This window comes from Alligator mississippiensis, chromosome 1, assembly GCF_030867095.1.
Source record: "Alligator mississippiensis isolate rAllMis1 chromosome 1, rAllMis1, whole genome shotgun sequence".
Lineage (NCBI taxonomy): Eukaryota > Metazoa > Chordata > Crocodylia > Alligatoridae > Alligator > Alligator mississippiensis.
The window spans coordinates 486091218-486114016 of NC_081824.1; the positions used below are offsets into that span (position 1 = coordinate 486091218).

A 22799-nucleotide genomic window follows, 5' to 3' on the forward strand; every position below is an offset into this window, starting at 1 on the left:
CTTGCAGGGTAGAGGCGCACTGGGAGTGCTCCCGTGGCACCAAGCAATCCTTTTGAAACAACAATGAAAACGTTGCCCTCTATATAGAAGGCGCATGATTCCAGAGAACATGTCTGGTCCCCAAAAACCCTGATCATGGGATGTTTCTCTGATCCAGAAAGCCATCTTAAATATTAAAGGATACCATCATCATGATTCATAGATTCATAGATGTTAGGGCCGGAAGGGACCTCAATAGATCATCGAGTCCAACCCCCTGCATAGGCAGGAAAGAGTGCTGGGTCTAGATGACCCCAGCTAGATGCTCATCTAACCTCCTCTTGAAGACCCCCAGGGTAGGGAGAGCACCAAATCCCTTGGGAGCCCGTTCCACACCTTGGCCACTCGAACTGTGAAGAAGTTCTTCCTAATGTTCAGTCTAAATCTGCTGTCTGCTAAATAATGTGGCCATTATTTCTTGTAACCCCCGGGGGCGCTTTGGTGATTAAAACCTCACCAATTCCCTTCTGTGCCCCCATGATGAACTTATAGGCAGCCACAAGGTCACCTCTCAACCTTCTCTTGTGGAGGCTGAAAAGGTCCAGTTTCTTTAGTCTCTCCTCATAGGGCTTGGTCCACAGGCCCTTAACCATACGAGTGGCCCTTCTCTGGACCCTCTCCAGGTTATGCGCATCCTTCTTGAAGTGTGGTGCCCAGAATTTAACGCAGTACTCCAACTGCGGTCTGACCAGCGCCCCAGAGAGGGGAAGTATCACCTCCTCGGACCTATTCGTCATGCATCTGCTGATGCACGATAAAGTGCCATTGGCTTTTCTGATGGCTTCGTCACACTGCCAGCTCATGTTCATCTTAGAGTCCACTAGGACTCCAAGATCCCTTTCCACTTCCGTGCCACCAAGCAGGTCATTTCCTAGGCAGTAGGTGTGCTGGACATTTTTCCACCCTAGGTGCAGCACTTTGCATTTCTCCTTGTTGAACTGCATCCTGTTGTTTTCTCCCCACTTGTCCAACCTGTCCAGGTCTGCTTGCAGCTGTTCCCTGCCCTCTGGCATGCCCACTTCTCCCCATAGCTTTGTGTCATCTGCAAACTTGGACAGACTACATTTCACTCCCTCGTCCAAGTCACTGATGAAGACATTAAAGAGTATCGGTCCAAGGACCGAGCCCTGCGGGACCCCACTGCCCACACCCTTCCAGGTCGATACCGACCCATCCACCACGACTCTCTGGGTGCGACCCTCTAGCCAATTCGCCACCCGCCGGACTGTGTAGTCATCCAAGTCACAGCCTCTTAACTTGTTCACCAGTATGGGGTGGGATACCGTATTGAAGGCCTTCCTGATGTCTAAGTATACGACATCCACCCCTCCTCATGTGTCCAGGCATTTCATAACCTGGTCATAAAAAGAGACTAGATTAGTCAGGCATGATCTGCCTGCCACAAACCCGTGCTGGTTTCCCCTCAGCATAATCTGTCCTGCCGGGCTCTCGCAAATGTGAGCCTTGATAATTTTTTCAAAGACTTTGCCAAGGATGCAGGTGAGACTGACTGGCCTATAGTTGCCAGAGTCCTCCTTTCTCCCTTTCTTGAAAATGGGGACCACATTGGCCCTTTTCCAGTCCTCTGGGACTTGGCCCGTGCACCACGAGCATTCAAATTTTCCAGCCAGTGGCTCTGCAATGTTGTTGGCCAGTGCCTTCAGCACCCTCGGATGGAGCTCATCCGGGCCTGCCGACTTAAAGGCATCCAGTTCTTCCAAGTGACTCTGCACCATCTCAGGGTCTACGCACGGCAGTCTGGCGCCTTGCTGCTGCCTCTCCACAACCCCAGTGAGAGACTTGTCCTGCCCCTCACTTAGGAACACTGAGGCAAAGAACTCGTTGAGGAGTTCAGCCTTGTCCCCCCTGTCTGTCACCATTTGTTTCTGCCCATTTAGCAGGGGTCCTATTCCTCCCTGGGCCTTCCTTTTACTCCCTATATATCTAAAAAACAATTTCTTGTTGTCTTTTACTTGGGATGCCATCCTCAGCTCCATGGTGACTTTGGCCCGTCTAACTGCCTCCCTACAAGCACGAGCAGAGGAGGTATATTCGTCTTTGGTGATCTGTCCCTGTTTCCACTTCTTACGTGCTCCCCTTTTGTCCCTTAGGCTGCCCTGGATTTCTGTGGTCAGCCAGAGAAGTCTCCTGGCCCCTTTCCCTCTTTTCCATCTTTTGCCTCGCTCGGGGATCGTCTTGCTTTGTGCCCGAAGGATCATTTCCTTAAGGCACAGCCACCCTTCTTGGGCTCCTATCACTTCAAAACTCCTGCTCTGCAGTGCGTCCTTGACTAATCGCCTGAGTTCATTGAGATCAGCTTTCCTAAAGTCTAGCACTTTTACCCTTCTAGTTACCTTACCCACTCGACAGCGGGCAGGGTCTAACAGGCTGCTGCCTCCTCCAATCGCGGCGAGCAGGGCTTGCAAAGCAGGCCGGGAAGGGCCAGGAACCTGTCCAGAGCGGTACGCCTTCCCCCCACAACCCGCCCGCCTGCCTGCTGTCCTGGCCCTGGTCCTGGCCCTGGCCCTGGCCCGGCTCTGCCCGGACAGGCCTGCCCCCCGCCAGGGCATACCCGGGTGCGTGGGGGGTAAATGAGGGTGAAGGTAAGAGGGAGATGGGGGCGGCAGCGGGGGCGGGAGGAGGCTGGCAGGGCACGGGGCGGGGCGGGAGGAGGGACACGCCGGGCCGGGAGGAGCCACCCAGGCCGAGGCCAGCACTGCAGGCAGGGCCCGCGGACGCCTTCCCGGCGGGGAAGGCAGGTCTCCCCCCTCTCCCCCCCTCAAGCCTGGCTGCGGATCCGTGCTGCGGGGCATTGCAGTGCGGGTCGCAAATGGCCCTGGGGACGGCAGCACCCCCCGCCCCCACTGTGCAGAGATCTGGGCTGGCACATGGCTCCTCCCCCCCCCAAGGACCTGCCCGTGTCTTCATCCCCCCCTTCCCTCACCCTGGGGGGCTCCAGCCCCCAAATAACTCTTCTGCTTCTCCTCCTCCACACGTCCTTGCGGGGAGCTGCTCTCCAGCCTTTCCCTCTGTATTCACAACCCAGTGCTTGTGTGCGGGCGTGCAAGTGCCCTGGTGCCCCTGCGTCCTGCTCCCACCAGCCCCTTGCACACCTGCACGCTGCCTGCCCGCACAGGGAAAGCACGGGTTCCCATCCCTCTAGACGCTGTGAATTTGGGACAAACACTGTCCTTGGTCATGCAGCCCAGGACCAGGATTTGCAGTTCCTATTTGGGCACTGTCCCACCCAATCAGGGAGCAGGGGTGACCCTAACTGCAGGGCGGGGGCAGGAGGGAGCAGCGGATGGGCTGGGAAGGGGGGAGAGCTGCGGCTGCCCCATTTCTCCAGCCGGCCCGGTGCCCGCATCCTGCGCTGGGACCGGAGGGGCAGGAAGGACGGCTCCGACACTGCTCCAAGTGACTCTATGCGACGCCCAACTAGGGAGACGATGATCCAATTGCCCATGGATCCGGTTACTCCTTAGCCAGAGCAAGCAGGGAGCAAACGCCAGCACACAGCGCGCACAACAGCCTTATTCAGCATGGAGACAGCTTCCGGCGAGCTCCCAAACAACCAACAAACCGGGGCCCTGCACTGAACAACACTTCTTTCGACATTTCTACAGCTTGGTTCACACTCATTAAAATTCACTCCCCCTTCGCCCCTCCCCCCATTGTTCCACCCATTTCTCTTCCCATCACAAGCTCTGCCCTCATTACCATGGCATTGCCTATGCATGTCATTCATTTACCTGCCTCTGTGCTAAGAGCGCATGCGTAAGGCCAGGAACTTGGCTTTTCTCAGTCACTTGCTGATTCTTCCTGGTTTTTGCTGACTTTAGCAGCCTCTCCAAGGTTTTGCTTCTAATTTATCTCCTGACAATAGCTGGTGGGCTGCATCTTCTTCTTCTGCAACGGCCTCTGTACTTTACAACACTGCGACCTTGTTAGAAAACTGCTTGCCTAAGCGTTTGCAAGGCTATTTTTAATACATCATTCTGCCTTGCAGTCAGCAGCTCTGCTGAGACGCAGAAAAAGCCTTTATTCAGATGCAAATCCAGTGATCTCCAAAATCTGAATATTGTAACCCTTACAGTTGGGAGCATCAGGGCTGGGCAGACATCGGGCTGGGGTAGGATTACAGTCCTGGGTCTCGGATCCATGGTCAGATTTCCGCTGTCTCCTTTCCCACAGGTGTTCCTGGAGACCGGACACTGCTGACAGGCGCCGTGCACAAGTGTATAGAGAGCGAGAGCCCAGTCCCCCAACCGGTGAGATCCCTGCTGGGGAGACGTGGCTGCTGCGCTCGAGCCCGTGGCTGCCGTGGGCCTCCCCTTCATGGCGGGAGCTGGAGGAGCGGGACCCAGGAGGCGTGCAGGCAGGGGCTGAGGGTGCAGAAGTCCCTCGTGTAGTCCAGAGCGGAGCCAGTCCAGCACCAAGAGCTCTGGGGGCAGGACACGATGCAGGCCATGCAGCCCCCTTGCGAGGCCGAGCTCCCCTCCGCGACCCCACAGCTGGCACCGCGGGATGAGCTCCCCACCCCAGGGCCCTGGCGCCAGCTCTTCCGTGGCCTGCGCTACCGGGAAGCTGAGGGCCCACGGAGGATTTGCAGCCACCTGCGGGAGCTGTGCCGGCGCTGGCTGGAGCCCCAGTGCCGCAGCAAGGAGCAGATCCTGGAGCTGGTGGTGCTGGAGCAGTTCCTGGCCATCCTGCCCCTGGAGATGCGGAGCTGGGTGTGCAGGTGCCACGTGGAGACCTGCACCCAGGCCGTGGCCCTGGCTGAGGGGTTTCAGCTGGGGCAGGCAGAGGATGAGAAGCCCCAGGTGAGAGCCTTTGTTTAGTGCCATCTGCACCTCCACGTATCGGGGGATGTTCCCCCCCAGATCCCGGCTCCCCAGTGACACATGTATCTCGTCCCCAGGTCACCGTGCGTGTGAAGGTCGAGGAGGGGTCCTCAGACCAGATGCAGCCCCCGGGGGCCCTGCTGGAGTTTGATGATTCCCAGGTGCTGCAGCTGAAGGTTCATCATAAGGACAGGCCTCTGGAGGAAGCAGGAGATCAGGAAAACCCAGAGCCCGAGGTCGAGCTGCCCCATGTCCCCAAAGAGGAGCCCTCGCCCAACCTGGACCCAGGTCCTTACCAGCCTTTTTGATGTACAAGCTTAACATGGGTCAACACTCAAACAGTAGCAGTTACCTCTCCACACCCCCCACCATTATTAGTGTTGGGTGCTGGGTTTAGGTCAGTTGAGTTTGGGGGACAACTAAATAGAAAACAGGGTGGGAGTGGGGTCGCAGGCTGCAAACAAGTGCTGCACGGGGGGACAGTGAGCGGAACAGAGCGGGCAGTAGCCAGTGGCTCTTGAATGAGTCCAAGGAGCCAGGGACAGGTGAGGTGGAGGATGAAGTCCTGGCATGCAGTTAGGAGCCTGAGTGGCTGTCCTGTGGTTGGGGCAGTGGCTCCAATGCCTGCCCCTGCCCGGGACAGGGCTGCAAGGTTTGTACCTGTGTGGCTGGGGTGGGACAGGGCTCTGTCCCTGCGGGTGGTCCGAGGCCCAGGATCTTTCTCACTGCCTGCAACGCTGCTCTCAGAAAGATGCTTTAAGTGACTGGCTCTTGCCGTGCTGCCATGGTCACAATCAGTGATTTAATAACTGTTCTAATGATCAGTGTTGTAAAAATATCAGTCTGTAAAAGGCTGGTGCAGCTGATGCTGAAATGAGTCCTAGGTGGCCACTGGCTCGGCCAGGTGCAGTTCACCCAGGCCTCCTTCCTGCTGCAGATCCCCGGGAAAGGGGAGACCTGGGAGCTGTCAGCACATGGAGGGTCCCCAGGCGGATGCCCTGGACCAGTCCCTTCCCCATGTGAGGTGAGGAGCGGTGGGTCTCCCCTTTCCAGTGGCAGGAGGACCCGTCCCCCGTGCAGAAATCTCTCTGCCAGAACAGTTTGATGGGTCCGTATTCCAGCAGGTCACTGGCTCTTGCTCTCCCGGTGCACCTGGGAGCATTTCACATGTCCTGGAGTAGACTGCTCCTTGATTCCCCACCCCAACATGTGGACATGACCCAACACCAGCATCCCTCCAGATCCTTTCCCAGGGAGTGAGGTCACGGTGCCATGATCACCCTCAGCACTGGTGCAGTTCTAGGGACTCATCTCCAGCCTCTTGCTAGTGAGACAATGAGTCTCCCGTCTCCCCTTTCCACACACTGCAGCCTCCAGCTCCCTGCATCCCAGGCCAGTCCAGGAGATGAGCAGGGCTCTTCCCTGTCACCACCCCAGGGCTCACCTGTGCACTCTCTTCCACCCGCAGGCACTGGGGCCCTGAGCAGAGCGGATCAGCAGCCTCCCAAGGAAGGGCCTGTAAACCTGGATCTGCAGAGACCCTCCACAGGGAGACGGGGACAAAGCGGCTCCCTGACGCCTGGGCTGGGCCAGCTGCAGGAGGGGCAGGGCAGGCCGGCGAAGCAGGGGCAGAGCATGGAGGTGAGCAGGGCACCAGGTTGGGGTGGGAGTGCAGCTGGGGCAGAGCCTCTCCCACCTGGCTAGGACTGGGGAGCACAGAGGGTCTCTGCAGTCGATGCCAGCAGGGTCCCCCCAGCCCATCAGTTTGGCAGGAGTGAGCAGCGCACCTGGCTGCTGATTATGTGTGTTAGTGTGATGGGAGGCAGAAACCAGGATGGATTTGCAACTTACAGATTAACTGAATCAAGGCGCAGCACAGGTTTTTCGATTCCACACTCATTTGATAAGTTTCATTGAAGGGTGTGCACAGACCAGACTATTAAATAGAGAGAGTCTTCTGAATACCAAGTGCAGAGGGGCAGCGCGGTGGGAAGGGGGACAGTGCTGGGAAAGGGGATGTTCAGTTATGTGTTGCAGTGTTTGGTGTAAGGACAGCTGCTCTGAGGTCAGCACTGGGAAGTCCAGGGAGGTGAAAGTGTCCTGCCACAAGCCTTTCTCTCTTCCTGGACCAGATGCCACGGGGCAGTGGGAGGGATTGTGGGGCACAAGCAGGGGTAGGGAGGCTATGGGTTGGGAGTGATTTTTTTGTTTTATGAGAGAATTTGCAATTTTTAAACAGAGAAAACCATAATCCCTGCATATCACGTGTCAGCTGATTAGCGTACCCCTGTCTGTCCTGGCTAAGCGTGCAAAGGGCTGTAGTGCAAAGTGAGGGCAGACAGGGCTGGGGGCAGCGGGGCAGGAGACACTGATGCTGTAATGCTTGTGCCGGCAGCTCCGGGAGGTGTTTGAGGACGTGGCAGTGTATTTCACACGGGAGGAGTGGGAGCTGCTGGAAGAGGAAGACAAGGGGCTTTACCAGGACCAGATGCTGAGGAACCACCAAGCCCTCGTTTCCCTGGGTAAAGCTCTGGTTCTTGCCTTGCCCCGGAGCCATGTGAGCTCTGCAGTGGTGTTGTCTTCTCCCTGCTTCTAACAGTCTCATCCTCATGAACGTTTGGCTGGTGGCTTAAATCCCTTTCCTCCCCTCTGATTTGTCCATGAGTAGACTTCTCCTATCTCATACCTGTATATATTCCTTCTTCATTTGATCCAGTCACCTTCCCTGGAGTCTTCCCCCTTGAAAACAGGATTTCTCTTTGCCTTCTCACCATGATCATATCATTTGCCATTCACTGTGCCTCAAAATGCATTAACAGCTATTGCTTGTGCAGTTATACTGATTTCCTCCGTCTCTTGCCTAGTGTGTCCTGTCCAAACTCATTTTCGCTCATTTACCTGGAATTGCACTGGTGTTTGCTTCCTATGACCATATGTCCACTACCTGGATGAAAAGGACCATCCTCTTCCCCCTGCTATGCCTTCTCTTTCATCCTAAATGTCTATCCTCCCTTGTCCTTCAAGTCCTGAGTATAATCAATGAGTTCATTGGCTCCATTCCCCAAATTTCACCTACTTATTCTGCATCCAATACCAGTGGATAAACTATCTTTAACCACTGCCCAAGCAGGATATCAAGGCCTTGCCCCTGACTTGATCTGCCGCATCCAGCGAGGACAGGTGGAGCTCTGGGTCTGTGATGATGAGGACCGTGGGGAAATGCAGAAGTCAGAGGACGTGCTGCCAGGTGAGTTGTGGCTGTCCCCTCCACCCGACTCCTCTCTCACAAATGCTCCATGCCCAGGGTGAAAGGGAGCCTGGAAACTGCAGACCTACCCTGTGCTGCCATTTCAGGGTGCTGACCTCAAATAGCTTATGCTGTAGTGTGTGCAGACGGGTGTTGTTCCACTCCCTGAAATTCAAACTGTGGAAACGGTTAGCAACAGGATTGTTTTTGCCAAAGACCCCCAGTGTTTGACATGGCCCCTTGCTGCTATAATTTCAAGTAAACCTTAATAGTAATTATTGCAAGTTTCATCCCTGTAATACGACCCGACAAGTGGTTCTGTTAGGCATTACAGCAGCGACCTTTGGTGGTTCCGGCCTTGCGTTCTTCGCTGGGTGTGGGAGATGTTTCTTTCTGGTTTTCCTGCTGTTCAAGTAGAAATTGCACGACTGCCCCCGAACTCCCCAGAGTAAGAGCATGCACACAACACCCTCTTCCTTTGTTTGTCCGCTGCGTCAATAACTTTCTCATCCCAAATTGCCTAATCCCCAAGTTCCTTACCAGCCGAACAGTTTTTCTCCAGCGATAATTATGGCTAAGTCTTTTAATCTCTTCCAGTACTCAAATGATGGTATTCTTTAATATTTAAGATGGCTTTCTGGATCAGACAAAAATCCCATGATCAGGGTTTTAGGGGACCAGACATGTTCTCGGGAATCGTGCGCCTTCTATATAATGGGCAACGCTTTCCTTGTTGTTTCAAAAGGATTGCTTGGTGCCACTGGAGCACTCCCAGTGCCCCTCTGCCCTGCAAAATGCTGGAGAGATGCTAAGGGACAAAAGGATATGAACAAAAGGATGAGAATACAAACAAATGGTCATTCTGCCCTTCTCAATCTTTGGCATGACTGATATTTTTGAGGCCCAGGAGGCCATGCTCCAGGGATGTACCATTTTCTGTAGCCACTTCGCAGATATTCCAGAACCCATCCAGAACTTGTGCTTACATTTCATGTCTAGCATAGTTAACACCACAGCCACCTACAGCAATAACGGTACACAAACACAGCCGCGCAAGCAAGACAATGACTATGCAGAACGCAGTGAAGCTCGAATCTTCTTTGTAGCAAGGGAACTTCTTGATGACTCACTGCTGGTCCACATCCTGGAAAACACAAAGACAAAAAAGGGAAGGGCTAAAACCCTTTAAGTTAGTTCATGTCATGGGATCACTTTTGTCACTGTGGCTGGCTTGGCCCTGGCCCTGGCCCTCCTGCAGCTCCTTCACAGATTCCCCTCTTTGCAGCTTGAGAGGCTGCTTTTTTAGTAATCTTTTCTACTTCAAGTGACAGCTGCTGCAAGGTGTACCCCGCCACACACTTTCCCTCCTTGGCTTTCACCAGGTGTTTTCTGTTGGGGTAGGCTCCCCCTATCCTTTTCAAAGGAAAAAGTAGCCCACGAGGCAGTGGGAGCCAAGGTTTTCAGGCGCTCTGCACTCGCCTTTCTCAGGAGTGGCAATGTGATGCTGCGTAGAGACTGCCCTGCCACAAGTAACTCCACTGCACTAACCAGTCCCAGGAGGGTGTCGTGTTCAGGTTGTGGCGGGCCAGTAGGGGGTGCTCCTGCGTTAAGCCGCCCACCTCCCTGCGCCCGACCACGTTCCAGGCTTCGAGTGCCTCCCTGGGGTGCCTCCCGTCCGGCCGACCCCTTCCCTGGAGCACACCGGCTAGCCTGGGGTTCCCGCTGCCACCATCCAAGGCTCTGGACTCACTTCTGGCTCTGCGCACCTTGGAGAACACAGGCCTGATCGTCCAATGGGTACTAGACCCAGTGCAAGCACTTGGGGCACTTCCCCAAGTCAGGGGCTTATTCGGAAGCCTCCCTTAGTCCACCGACCTAAGGGGCCTCCTTGGCATAATTTAGACCCACCCCTCAATAAGTCTCCCACACCCGTCACAAAGGAGAACTTTATTGATTACCGGGGGTAGGGCGGAAACAGGGTAAAAGTTAGAGCAGTATCATAGAAATCTTACAGGAATATCAAAGGAATCCATAGAGCAAACCAGGGTGGATGAGGTAGCCGTTTAAACATGCATCTGAGTTACTGAAGCTAAATATCTAATCGGATCTCTAGTAGCTTACTCACACGCATACTCCAGAGGTGCTTGTTGTTTCCTCTGGAGGCTGGGCACTCTTGGAGCATGCAGTGATGAGGAGAGAGCCAGGTTCAGATTCACCTGGATGACCGCATGGCTAATCGCTGCCTTCTTCTTGGACCAGGCCCTTAAAAAAAAAAACCTCTCTGACCTCAACAGCCCGGTCCAATTGAAGCTGCCAATACTGGCCACAAACCGACCAATCTACAAAGCATCCCTGGCTACCTGGGCCCACGCAGGGCCGGGCCTTTCCCCCTGCCCAGGTGACCAGAGCATTGCCTCCCAGGCACCAGACCTTTGTCATGCAGACAAGGTGGGAGATCCCCTCCCTGAGGGATTCAACACCAGCCTCTCAGGCTGGCTGAGACAGATCTCTGGAGAGGGGCACCGACGGTGGCATTTCTGCCACACAGGTCTCACCCAGATCTAATTGTTAGGCTCTCCTGCCCTGGTTATCTTCACCCATTATGGGCACAGTCTCTCACTTCTGGGTTTTTTGTGCCCCAGCCATTCTTGCTGGACAAGACAGAGGCTGGGGTTGTCCCTGGTGTCCCCTTGTCCAGTTGACCGGGAGCACTGGACGTGTATAATCCTGGGCTCAGGCTGCATGAAGTGGGTTAGTGGGGTGGGTGGGATTCAGAAGATTTCATGTTGTGGGGGGAAGTGAATCCCCCACTGCTTGCACCAGATTCTCCCCTTGTGATGTTTCCGCTCTGAGGCCCCGAGTGTCACGAAGCCAAAGACTCAGCCCAGAGTCCGTGTGCAGGTTTGTGCCAAGGCCTTTGTCCCAGTGCAGCTGTCTGTGATGTGCAGGCTGCCTGTGATTCATTAGCAGAGGAAAGCTCCATGGGCTCATTCCCTGCATCAGACATTGCCCCAGAAACAGGTAGGTAGCAGATCACTGCTCTCAATCCTCCACTCCCAAAACATTTCTTGGAGGGATAATGCATGAAACATGATGGGTTTTGCTACCTGGCAGTGTAAGGCAGTGCTTACCACACACTCCTGACTGGTGACAAGTCCTGGACATGCACCCCGAGGCTGTTCACCCTTGTACCCAGATGCTGCTTTCAGGACTGCCAGAGATCTAGGGCAAGCATTCCAGATGGGTCTCACCAAAGCACTGGCGCTTGTGGAGCATGTCAGCCTAGTCAGGTGGAGGCTCAGCACCATCCACCCCTGGACCCAACAGTGCTGTGGGATACAGCAGCCCTTTGAGAGCCTCATTTTTCCTTTTAGCAGATCCCTCTGGTCCCATCCTCATCCTCTTAAAACGTGAATCTATTCGGGTACTGTCCAAACGCACATATCCCGCATGTTTTTTGGATCAGGGTCTGAGGTGATGGGGCATGAAATCTGGGCCAGAAACCTTGAGAGTCTGCCTCCTAACTCCACCGAGTAGGGAAGATGAGACTGGCACAGGGAACTGGCACTGCCTCACCCCCAGCACTTGGGCCTTTGGTCGAACCTAGTTTTCTTGAGGAAACACAAGCGCCAAGTCCTGCCCTGCTCTGAGGCCCATCCCAGGAGAAGGAATAGCAGTGCTTGCCCCTTGGCAGCAGAGCAGGGACTAATCTGGTGTTTCTTCCTCCCATGCAGGACATGCCTGGTTGCTGAGCAGAACTGAGGAGCAGGCTCCTGAGGAAGGGCCTGGAAAGCTGGAGCCACCATGGGCTTCCCTGGGGAGTATGGGTGAGGTGGATTCCCTGAGCCCAGAGAAGGACCAGTGGCACAAGGGTCAGGGGATGCCCCCAAAGCAGGAGAATATAGCAGTGAATGTGGTCCCATCTCTAGTTGGGCATTTGAGTGAAGAAGGGAAAGAAGCAAGAAAAAGCCCAAGGTGCAGGGATGAATATGTCATGCTGAGACACCTGAAGAGGCAGAAAGCAAAGGTGCACTGCAGAGAGACACTGCATCCAAGGCAAGGCAGTGTGGGGGGCCTCAGAGGGAAGCAGGAACTCACTGCCAAGCCCATAGGGAGAGCCCACTCCTGCACTGAGTGCAGGAAAAGTTTTAGCTGCCCCTTGCTCCTGGCTCTCCACAAGATAAGGCACACTGGGGAGAAGCCCCATGTACGCGCCACATGTGGGAAGAGCTTCACCTGCCTCTCGACCCTGCCTGCTCACCACCAGATCCATTCTGGACAGCTCCCCCACCGCTTCACCAAAAGGGGGAAGAGCATTGTGCTGCTCAAAACCCAGGATGTGCACAGGAAGAAGCATCAGTACTGCTGCGTCACATGTGGTAAGACCTTCACCCATTTCTTCTCCCTGGTTCAGCACCGTCGCATGCATTTGGGGAGGAAGACACACCACTGCAAAGAATGCAGGAAGAACTTCATTAGCTGGCAAGCCCTGTCCCAACACCGGTGTGTGCGGAGGAGGCAGCAGCCACACTGCTGCACAAAGTGTGGGAAGAGCTTCAGGCAGCCCTCCAGCCTGGCCAGGCACAGGTGCATGCAGACACGGGAGAAGCCTCATCATTGCTTTGTGTGTGGGAAGAGCTTCATCTCCTCCTACAAGCTGGCCCAACACCAGGTTATCCACACAGGGGAGAAGCCACATCAGTGCTCTGCGTGTGGGAAGAGCTTCACCCACTCTTCCACTCTGGCCCGGCACCAGCGCATTCACACGCAAGAGAAGTCATATCAGTGCTCTGAGTGTGGGAAAAGGTTCAGTTATTCCTCCCAACTGGCCCACCACCAGCGCATCCACACAGGGGAGAAGCCATATCAGTGCTCTGAGTGTGGGAAGAGCTTCATCCTATCCTCCAACCTGGACCAGCACAAGCGGGTTCACACAGGGGAGAAGCCACATCAGTGCTCTGAGTGTGGGAAGAGCTTCAGTTATTCCTCCAACCTTGTCCGGCACCAGCGCATCCACACAGGGGAGAAGCCATATCAGTGCTCTGTGTGTGGGAAGAGTTTCAGTTGTTCCTCCGACCTGGCCAAGCATAAAAACATCCACACAGGAGAGAAGCCATATCAGTGCTCTGTGTGTGGGAAGAGCTTCAGTCGTTCCTCCTCGCTGGCCAGCCACCAGCACATTCACACAGGAGAGAAGCCATATCAGTGCTCTGAGTGTGGGAAATGCTTCAGTTCTTCCTCCTACCTGGCCCAGCACCAGCGCATCCACACAGGGGAGAAGCCATATCAGTGCTCTGAGTATGGGGAGAACTTCATCCTGTCCTCCAACCTGGCCCAGCACAAGCACATTCACACAGGGAAGAAGCCATATCAGTGCTCTGAGTGTGGGAAGAGCTTCAGTTCTTCCTCCTACCTGGCCCAGCACCAGCGCATCCACACAGGGGAGAAGCCATATCAGTGCTCTGAGTGTGGGAAGAGCTTCAGTTATTCCTCCAACCTTGTCCGGCACCAGCGCGTCCACACAGGGGAGAAGCCATATCAGTGCTCTGTGTGTGGGAAGAGTTTCAGTTGTTCCTCCGACCTGGCCAAGCATAAGAACATCCACACAGGAGAGAAGCCATATCAGTGCTCTGAGTGTGGGAAGAGTTTCAGTCGTTCCTCCTCGCTGGCCAGCCACCAGCACATTCACACAGGAGAGAAGACATATCAGTGCTCTGACTGTGGGAAAAGTTTCAGTTCTTCCTCCTACCTGGCCCAGCACCAGCGCATCCACACAGGGGAGAAGCCATATCAGTGCTCTGAGTATGGGGAGAACTTCATCCTATCCTCCAACCTGGCCCAGCACAAGCACATTCACACAGGGGAGAAGCCACATCAGTGCTCTGAGTGTGGGAAGAGCTTCAGTTCTTCCTTCCACTTGGCCCAGCACCAGCGCATCCACACAGGGGAGAAGCCATATCAGTGCTCTGAGTGTGGGAAGAGCTTCAGTTATTCCTCCAACCTGGTCCGGCACCAGCGCATCCACACAGGGGAGAAGCCATATCTATGCTCTGTGTGTGGGAAGAGTTTCAGTTGTTCCTCCAACCTGACCAAACATAAGCACATCCACACAGGAAAGAAGCCATATCATTGCTCTGAGTGTGGGAAGAGTTTCAGTTGTTCCTCCTCGCTGGCCAGCCACCAGCACATTCACACGGGAGAGAAGCCATATCAGTGCTCTGACTGTGGGAAAAGCTTCAGTTCTTCCTCCTCCCTGGCCCAGCACCAGCGCATCCACACAGGGGAGAAGCCATATGAGTGCTCTGAGTGTGGGAAGAGCTTCAGTTATTCCTCCCACTTGGCCGAGCACCAGCGCATCCACACAGGGGAGAAGCCATATCCGTGCTCTGAGTGTGGGAAGAGCTTCACCCAATCCTCCCACCTGGCCATGCACCGGCGCATCCACACAGGGGAGAAGCCATATCAGTGCTCTGAGTGTGGGAAAAGCTTCAGTTCTTCCTCCCAACTGGCCCATCACCAGCGCATCCACACAGGGGAGAAGCCATATCAGTGCTCTGAGTGTGGGAAGAGTTTCAGTTGTTCCTCCTCGCTGGCCAGCCACCAGCACATTCACACGGGAGAGAAGCCATATCCATGCTCTGAGTGTGGGAAGAGCTTCACCCAATCCTCCCACCTGGCCAAGCACCAGCGCATCCACACAGGGGAGAAGCCGTATCAGTGCTCTATGTGTGGAAAAAGCTTCAGTTCTTCCTCCCAACTGGCCCATCACCAGCGCATCCACACAGGGGAGAAGCCATATCAGTGCTCTGAGTGTGGGAAAAGCTTCAGTTATTCCTCCAACCTGGCCGAGCACCAGCGTATCCACACAGGGGAGAAGCCATATCAGTGCTCTGAGTGTGGGAAAAGCTTCAGATATTCCTCCGACCTGGCCAAGCACCAGCGCATCCACACAGGGGAGCAGCCATATCAGTGCTCTCAGTGTGGGAAGAGCTTCAGTTCTTCCTCCCAGCTGGCCAAGCACCAGCGTATCCACACAGGGGAGAAGCCATATCAGTGCTCTGAGTGTCGGAAGAGCTTCAGTTATTTCTCCTCCCTGGCCCGGCACAAGCGCATTCACACAGGGGAGAAGCCACATCAGTGCTCTGAGTGTGGGAAGAGATTCAGTTATTCCTCCCTCCTGTTCCAGCACCGGCGCGTCCACACAGGAAAGAAGCCATATCATTGCTCTCAGTGTGGGAAGAGTTTCAGTTCTTCCTCGTCGCTGGCCAGCCACCAGCGCATCCACACGGGAGAGAAGCCACATCAGTGCTCTGAGTGTGGGAAGAGATTCATCCTATCCTCCAACCTGGCCCAGCACAAACGCATTCACACAGGGGAGAAGCCATATCAGTGCTCTGAGTGTGGGAAGAGCTTCAGTTTTTCCTCCAACCTGGTCCGGCACCAGCGCGTCCACACAGGGGAGAAGCCATATCGGTGCTCTGAGTGTGGGAAGAGCTTCAGTTATTCCTCCGACCTGGCCAAGCACCAGCTCATTCACACAGGGGAGAGGACATAACAGTGCTCTGAGTGTGGCAAGAGCTTCACTCAATCCTCCCACTTGGCCAAACACCAGCATGTCCACACAGGGGAGAAGCCACATCAATACTCTGACTGTTGGAAGAGTTTCAGCATCCCCTTCAACCTGGCCCTGCACCGGCGCATGCAGAAAGAGGAGAAGCCACATCATTGCTCTTAGTGTAGGAAGAGGTTCTCCTACTCCTGCAGCCTGTGCTGAACACCAGTACATCTACACAGGGGAGGAGCTACATCAGTGCTCTGAGTATTGGAGAAGCTTCACCCATCTCAGCACCCACCAGTGGTGCATTCAAACCAGCTCCCTCATGCTGGTGGCCTGCAGAAAGAGTTCCCCCAGGCTTTGCCCCTTCTGGAAACTGTGGGAGTCCAGAGCCCAGACACTTTCCCCCAAGGTATGGTTGTGTGTGGGGGTTAAGAGGAAACACCTCAGGCAGAGGTCAGCCCCAATGTTGCGGGAGGAGATGAGGAGGAGATGATCTTTGCATCAGCCTTGGCGCCTGTGAATTCCCCATCATTCTCTAACAGTATTCCCAGGGGAAGAGGTGCCTTCATGCTCGGGTGCCTACTCCCAGACTGCTGACTTCAGATGACACCCGGGGACTTTCCTTGGCTGCTTCCCAGATTTCTCCTTCCTCCTGGTCCAGGGGATCTGGTATATGAGTCCCTGAGTTGCAGGGAGGAGTGCATTTATGGCTGGGGAAGCATTCCCTACTCTCCTTCATGACCTCGCCTTTCCTCACCACCACATCACCCCTCTTCCAGACCTGCCCATGCCCAGTGGGGTCTGCAATGAGCTGCTTCTACCACCTCTGGAGCCTTATTGACCTGTTTTGCTTTTCAGCCTCTGCAGAACTGTGCAGCACGGGGTGTGTGCTGCTGCTGTGCTGTCCTCCCCTTTGTTGTATTCTCTCTCATGCATTCCCTGCTACTAAGGTAACACAACTGGACATGCCACCCCTATGGTTGATCTCTGTGCCCTCTCCCAAGGTGTGCAATGAGAATAGACCCAGGCCCACAACACTTTCCAGGGCAAATCTCTCTGCTTTCCAGCCCCTTCCTATTTTAAATGATTCACCCCAATGCAGAGGTTGTTGCTAAGCCTTGGGAGCAGGAGGTAGTCCGATCTACCCACCCTGCTGCTAACTGACTGGCTGCTCCCACCCACTTCTGCCCTCTTCCCACAGCAGGACCCGGAGCTGGGTGAGCCAGAGCCACAGGGTGAGCAACCCTGGGTGAGCGACTGGCAACTGGCTCATCAGGGGCCCCAAGCCAGCCACGTCTGCCCTGTTCCTGCCCTCACCCACCACTGCCACCCTTCTGCACCATGGAGGTGACTGGGGCAGTGGGGGGCAGTCTGTGCATGGTGCCAGCTCCAGGGGGGTGTCTCCCCCCTTGGGAGAGCAGGTTCTCCACACTGCTGCAAGCACCCCTGCCAGCATGCCCGCAATATGCAGTGCTGGAGCAGGTATTAGGGTCAGTACAGGTGATGTGTGCTTGGCCTGGGGTGGGGCATTGGGCACAGGCTGTCCAGCCAAGCATGGAGGAATCAGGCTGAGTTTGTCCCCTCTAGGGGTTGGTGGTTTGCAGCAGCAGCCCCTGCAGAGTCAGGGACAGGGCTGGAGGTGAGGGCATTACTGTCCATGCCCTGCAGGGCGGGGGGCACCAGATGTGGTGGGCGGTCTGCAAGGACCTGACGCAGATGCTGCTGTCTGTCCCATGTGGGATCTGTGTTCACCTGGGACAGGTGTGAAAGGAGGTTGGGTAGGTAGGGGTGATACCCCATTGTGTGCAGGGGGCATCATAATTGGGGGGGGGGACAACTCCACCTGGGGTATGTATGTGGTAGACCTACGGTGGGGGCTGACACTTACCTGGGGCAGGTGTGATAGGGGCTGTAATGGGGCAGACGGTGCTATGCCACCATTGTGCAGCAGGGGGTGCTGTGGGGGTGCCTGTTCTCTCCTGGGGCAGGTGTGGGGTGGTCTGTCATGGGGTGGGGGGATGGGTGGACCCCCATCTCTTCCTCTCTCTCCTTCTACTTGCACTCCCCACCCCTGTGCCCCCAAAAGCCCAAGCCCAACTGGTGACCCCACTCCCTGCAGCCCCGGAGGATCTGCAGGGGGCTCGGCTCCATCCCAGGGATTCCTCCTCAACACCAAGATGGATCTGGCCCCCTGGTCAGGCCAGTACAGACTGGGGAGCTTTGCCTGCCTTTCTAGTGTGATCCCAGCCTCTGCCTGGGATCCCTGGCATGTGGATTGCCAACCTGTCACAGCAGCAGGAGGATGAGCACCGTGGCCCCGCTGCTTTTCCTGGCGCAGGACCAGGTGTGATGTCTGCTCTGTGTCAGGCTTGTGGCAGTTTGGCTAAGAAGTGCGATGATGGGTTTGTCTGGGCTGGTTTGGACAGGGCTGATTCTTACTCAGGCGGTGGCTGGACTGGAGGTGAGCTCTGCAGGCCCCCTCAGCCCCTCTCTTCTAGCATTTCCATGATGAGAACGTCCCCTAGAGCCGTGGATCCCAACCTTTTTAGACTGTGGACTGTCAAATGCAGACAGAAAGCAGAACCTTTCATAGATTTAACTGCATAGACATTAGGCCTGGAAGGGACCTTGTAAGGCCATTCCCTTCCTCATGAGCCCTCACATTTTCCATTGATTTCTTCACGGTGGCTGGCCATGGAGCTGGTGCTCTTATTGAACTCTCCGCAGTGGCTCCCAGGTCTCTTTCCTGTGTGGTAACAGCTCACGTGGAGCCCATCGTGTTGTCAGTCCCATTTATACAATTCTCATTCAAATGTGTTCCTGGCCCATTCCACTCAGATCATGACCCCGTGGTCAATAGAGTTATATATTATTTACTTTTCATTATTATATACACGTTTTAAAGTGGGGGGATGGACATGATGAGACTCTTCTCATTCAGCTCCAGCACTTTCAAGTTGTAGGGCCCTAGAAGAAGCCTTCATCTCCAGAGAAGAGCCATGCGCATGATCAGAGGTCAGGGAAGCAGACCCTGCTATGACAGGCTGAGAGCCCTGGGGCTCTTTAGCCTGGAATAGCTCAGGCTCAAGGGTGATCTGATGGCCCCCTACAAGTTTATCAGGGGTGACCACCAGTATCTGGGGGAACGTTTGTTCACCAGAGCGCCCCAAGGGATGACGACTAGGTCGAATAGTCATAAACTACGACAAGACCGTTTCAGGCTGGACATAAGGAAGAATTTCTTTACTGTCCGAGCCCCCAAGGTCTGGAATAGCCTGCCGCTGGGGGTGGTTCAAGCGCCTACATTGCACACCTTCAAGAGCAAACTGGATGCTTATCTTGCTGGGATCGTATGACCCCAGCTGACTTCCTGCCCTTTGGGCCAGGGGCTGGACTCGATGATCTTCCGAGGCTCCTTCCAGCCCTAATGTGTATGAAATCTATGAAATCTATGAAAATGTCTATGAAATCTCTCTGAACTTTTCCTTCTCATGCCTGCACAGTGCATCCCACGCCACACAGACACCAAGTCACAGCTCTGTCCTTCATACATCAGCAAGGATCCCTACTGTTGGAGCATGCTGTGCAGGTATCTGAAGAGAGGTGCAGCGTTTTGTTTTGTGTCATTACACTTTTAATACTGTCCCAGCCAGGAAACCTGCTCATCTTGCTTGGGAACAGAGATCAAAGCTCCCACAACATTTGATTCCCAAGCCATGCTGAAGTCTGCAGATCTTAGCAAGAGGATACCTAGGAATTTAGAGCTCATTAGGTCCCTGCCTTCAGCTGTCATGTGTGTAAGTGAGGAGATCATGGCAAAAAAGGCAACCTAATGGCAGCCTAATGCCTTTGGTGTTTGCAAACTGTACCATCAAAAAGGGAGCAAATCTACTACCTTGGTGTGAGCAAAAGAGAACTGGATCCCAGGGCCTCTTGCCTAAAAGCACTACAAAAAAACCTAAATCCAAGTCTTGGACCCTCTAGGCCCCACCACCTTTCTGAGGCACCCACTGGGTGGGCTATTGTGAGAGTGGACAACTGTTTGGCTAACTCCATTCTCCTCCTTCACTTCCTCCATGAACATAAGGCAGGGAGTCAAGGGAGTCTGCACCTTGCCATTAAGAATGTAGGCAGGACCAGCCCTAGCAGCAGACAGGGGCTGAAATCTTCCAAAAGTGGAGGTTTGACACTACAGGGAAATCAGGGAGCCTTCAGGTGTCTCTGGTGAACACTGCAAAACCTGGAGTTTCCCTAATGGTGATTCTGAACTGCAGGGCCCGTGGGCTCCATGCATCAAGGCAAAGGTGGTGTGACGGGCTAGGTGGTAGTGACTTAGCCCAGGGGTTTTGAAAGGATAAAAGATGACTGGAGGACTTGGGATTGCCTTTCCTCACCAATCAGGCCCCAGAGATTCACCCTCCATGTTCCCTGATTGGCCCCTTGGTTCACCTGGAGGGGGATAAAATGGGCAGTGTGGCTGACTCAGGGGAGACCAGCAAGGGAGTACAAGGAAGGAGTCTCAAAGAGCTGGCAAGTGCTGGGCCAGTGGGGTGGGAGCAGTTGCCCCAGAAGCACCTGAAGGATTGGGACCTCCAGGCGGCAGTTTGATCCTCAGCAGCGCAGCAAGGGGCCGGCAGGAGAGGCTCCCCACTGGGCTCCAGGATCCCCTATGAGAGGCTGTGGCTAGCAGGAGGGGCTGCCTAGCTCCAGCAAGGATCTGAGCAGTGACCTGAGAGGTTCCCAGCTCTACTTCCATCTCCTCCAGCAAGAGGCCAGTCAGCTCAACATGAGGCCTGGACTCCAGGAAGGCCAAAACCCCTTGAAGCTCGGTACAGTGCTAGCTCTGGTGGCTACCTGCTGCAGCTTCTGCCTACTTCTGGGAGAATTGAGTTCAAGTCCCAGGTTGGGTGATTTGGTGTGAGTGAAGTAACAGGGAGGAATTCTTGTTGCAGTGGAAAGGGGTCGTTGTGCTTTCTTCCTCTCCAGGTACGTAGGCCCTATACTCCTTATTTGACATTTTGTATTTTGTGCCTTTTATATTACGCCAAACAGTATGGTTTGTTCTGCTATTTGTGTTTTAATTTTTTAACCCTGTCTTTTGTCAACTGGATGAATATGTCAATGATTGTAAGTGTCTAACCTTTGTTGACTCCTGCCCCTTGGCGTGTTGTAGTGCCCCCTAGACTCCTAGGTTTATAGTGCTTATGTTCCCAGTATTGTTCTCTCATTAAAAAGTATATGGTTAAGTCCCTGTTTGTGGTCTGGCTCTGCTCTATAGGGGGAGGACAGTCCCTTCAACTCCCACAGTGCTAGTGCACCTGCTTTGATCCCTTCAATCGGAGAGGGGGTACCTCTTGGAGTACCGCCCAGGTTACATTTTGGGGGCTCATCCAGAATCCCCACATAGCGGGTGCTAGAATATTATTCAAGCACTGTGTACCCCTGTAGAGAGAGAGAGAGCCACCCAGCGACATGTCCAATGCTTTCCTGTCTGCCATACCCTCCAAGAGTGATGGGACTGTGCAGGGGGAAGTGGGGCAACCAGATGGTACTGAGGCTACTCCGGAATGGGTGAGGGTATTCCAGCAGATTCTGCAGGAGGTGATGTGTTCCTCCAGTGACCAGGCGGCCTATAAGAGACTCCGGAGTCTCTCAAGGACTCTTCCAGTCTCTGCAGGGGAGGAAGGATTTGGGGGCAGGGGAAGCCATGGACCACCAAACCATGTGGCACCCACAAGGACAGCCCAGCCTGAAGAAGGAGAACATTGAGAACCTGCAATCCATGGGGCGGCCAGCGTGCAGCACAGGTAAGCAATAAGGGGCCGTTTGGGAATCGGAGCTGGGGGGCAAAAAAGGCACCAGTCGCGGGGCTCAAGTGTCTATATACTAATGCTAGTAGCACGGGGAACAAACAGGATGAACTAGCGCTCCTGCTTGCAGAAAACACCTACGACTTAGTAGGGCTATCTGAAACCTGGTGAGATTCGTCCCACGACTGGGCAGTACATACTGACAGTTATAGGCTGTACAGCAAGGACAGGGTGGGGAAGAAAGGGGGAGGGGTTGCGCTCTATGTCAAGGAGCAATATACATCAACCCTCATCAAGATGGAATCGAAGGAGGAGAAAGTAGAAGGATTGTGGGTTAGGTTACATGGGGGCAAGGAGAAACGGATTTGGTGGTAGGGGTCTGCTACAGACCCCCACACCAAGGGGAAGAACTAGATTTGGGGCTCCTGAGGCAGCTCTTGGAGACCATAAAAGCTAGGGATGCGGTAGTCATGGGGGACCTAAACTACCCAGACATCTCCTGGGACACACAGACAGCAAAGTCCCACCGTTCACGCAGGATCCTATCCTGCATACAGGACCTCCACCTGACGCAGGAGGTACATGGTCTCACTAAGGGAAATGCCATACTGGACCTGGTATTGGCAACGGGGGATGATATGGTAGGGGACCTACAGATCGGTGGTCACCTGGGGGACAGTGATCACCTAATAACAGAATTCTTCATAAGACGTCGAGTGGGTAAGGTAACTGGTAGGGTGAAAGTGCTAGACTTTAGGAAAGCTGATTTCAATGAACTCAGGCGATTAGTCAAGGACACACTGCAGAGCCTGAGTTTTGAAGAGATGGCAGCCCAGGAAGGGTGGCTGTACCTTAAGGAAATGATCCTTCAGGCACAGAGGGAGACAATCCCAATGCGAGGAAAAAGAGAGAAAGGGGCCAGGAGGCTTCCTCAGATGACAAGAGGAATCAGAGCAGCCTATGGGCCAAAAGGGGACCATATAAAAAGTGGAAGCAGGGAGAGATTACCAAAGAGGAGTGTACCTCCTCTGTTCTCACTTGTAGGGAGGCAGTTAGACAGGCCAAAGCTACCATGGAGCTGAGGATGGCATCCCAAGTAAAGGATAACAAAAAATTGTTTTTTTTAGATATATAGGGAGCAAAAGGAAAGCCCAGGGTGGAATAGGACCCCTGCTAAATGGGCAGAAGCAATTGGTGACAGACAGGGGGGACAAGGACGAGTTCTTTGCCTCAGTTTTCCTAAGCGAGGGGCACGACAAGGCTCTCACTGGGGTCGTAGAGAGGCAGCAGCAGGGCGCCAG

At 54.5% G+C, this 22799-nt stretch overlaps 1 protein-coding gene across 1 annotated transcript; it reads left to right on the forward strand.

Annotated features, from left to right (window-relative positions):
* The first annotated feature begins 2478 nt into the window (after window positions 1-2478).
* LOC102563959 (zinc finger protein 721) lies at window positions 2479-20939 on the forward strand. Its single transcript, XM_059725319.1, has 7 exons — window positions 2479-2642; window positions 4234-4862; window positions 4961-5171; window positions 6352-6524; window positions 7279-7405; window positions 8014-8130; window positions 11865-20939. Exons 2-7 carry the CDS (start codon window positions 4500-4502, stop codon window positions 15683-15685), a joined length of 4812 nt encoding a protein of 1603 aa, XP_059581302.1. The 5' UTR covers window positions 2479-2642; window positions 4234-4499; the 3' UTR covers window positions 15686-20939.
* Window positions 20940-22799: the final 1860 nt, after the last annotated feature.

Excerpts from the sequence above, each read along its gene's own strand:
- LOC102563959 (XM_059725319.1), top strand. The coding sequence starts at position 4,500 with ATGCAGGCCATGCAGCCCCCTTGCGAGGCCGAGCTCCCCTCCGCGACC. Across the intron at positions 7,406-8,013 it reads CCAAGCCCTCGTTTCCCTGG|GATATCAAGGCCTTGCCCCT; the intron begins GTAAAGCTCTGG and ends CTGCCCAAGCAG. Across the intron at positions 8,131-11,864 it reads GTCAGAGGACGTGCTGCCAG|GACATGCCTGGTTGCTGAGC; the intron begins GTGAGTTGTGGC and ends CCTCCCATGCAG.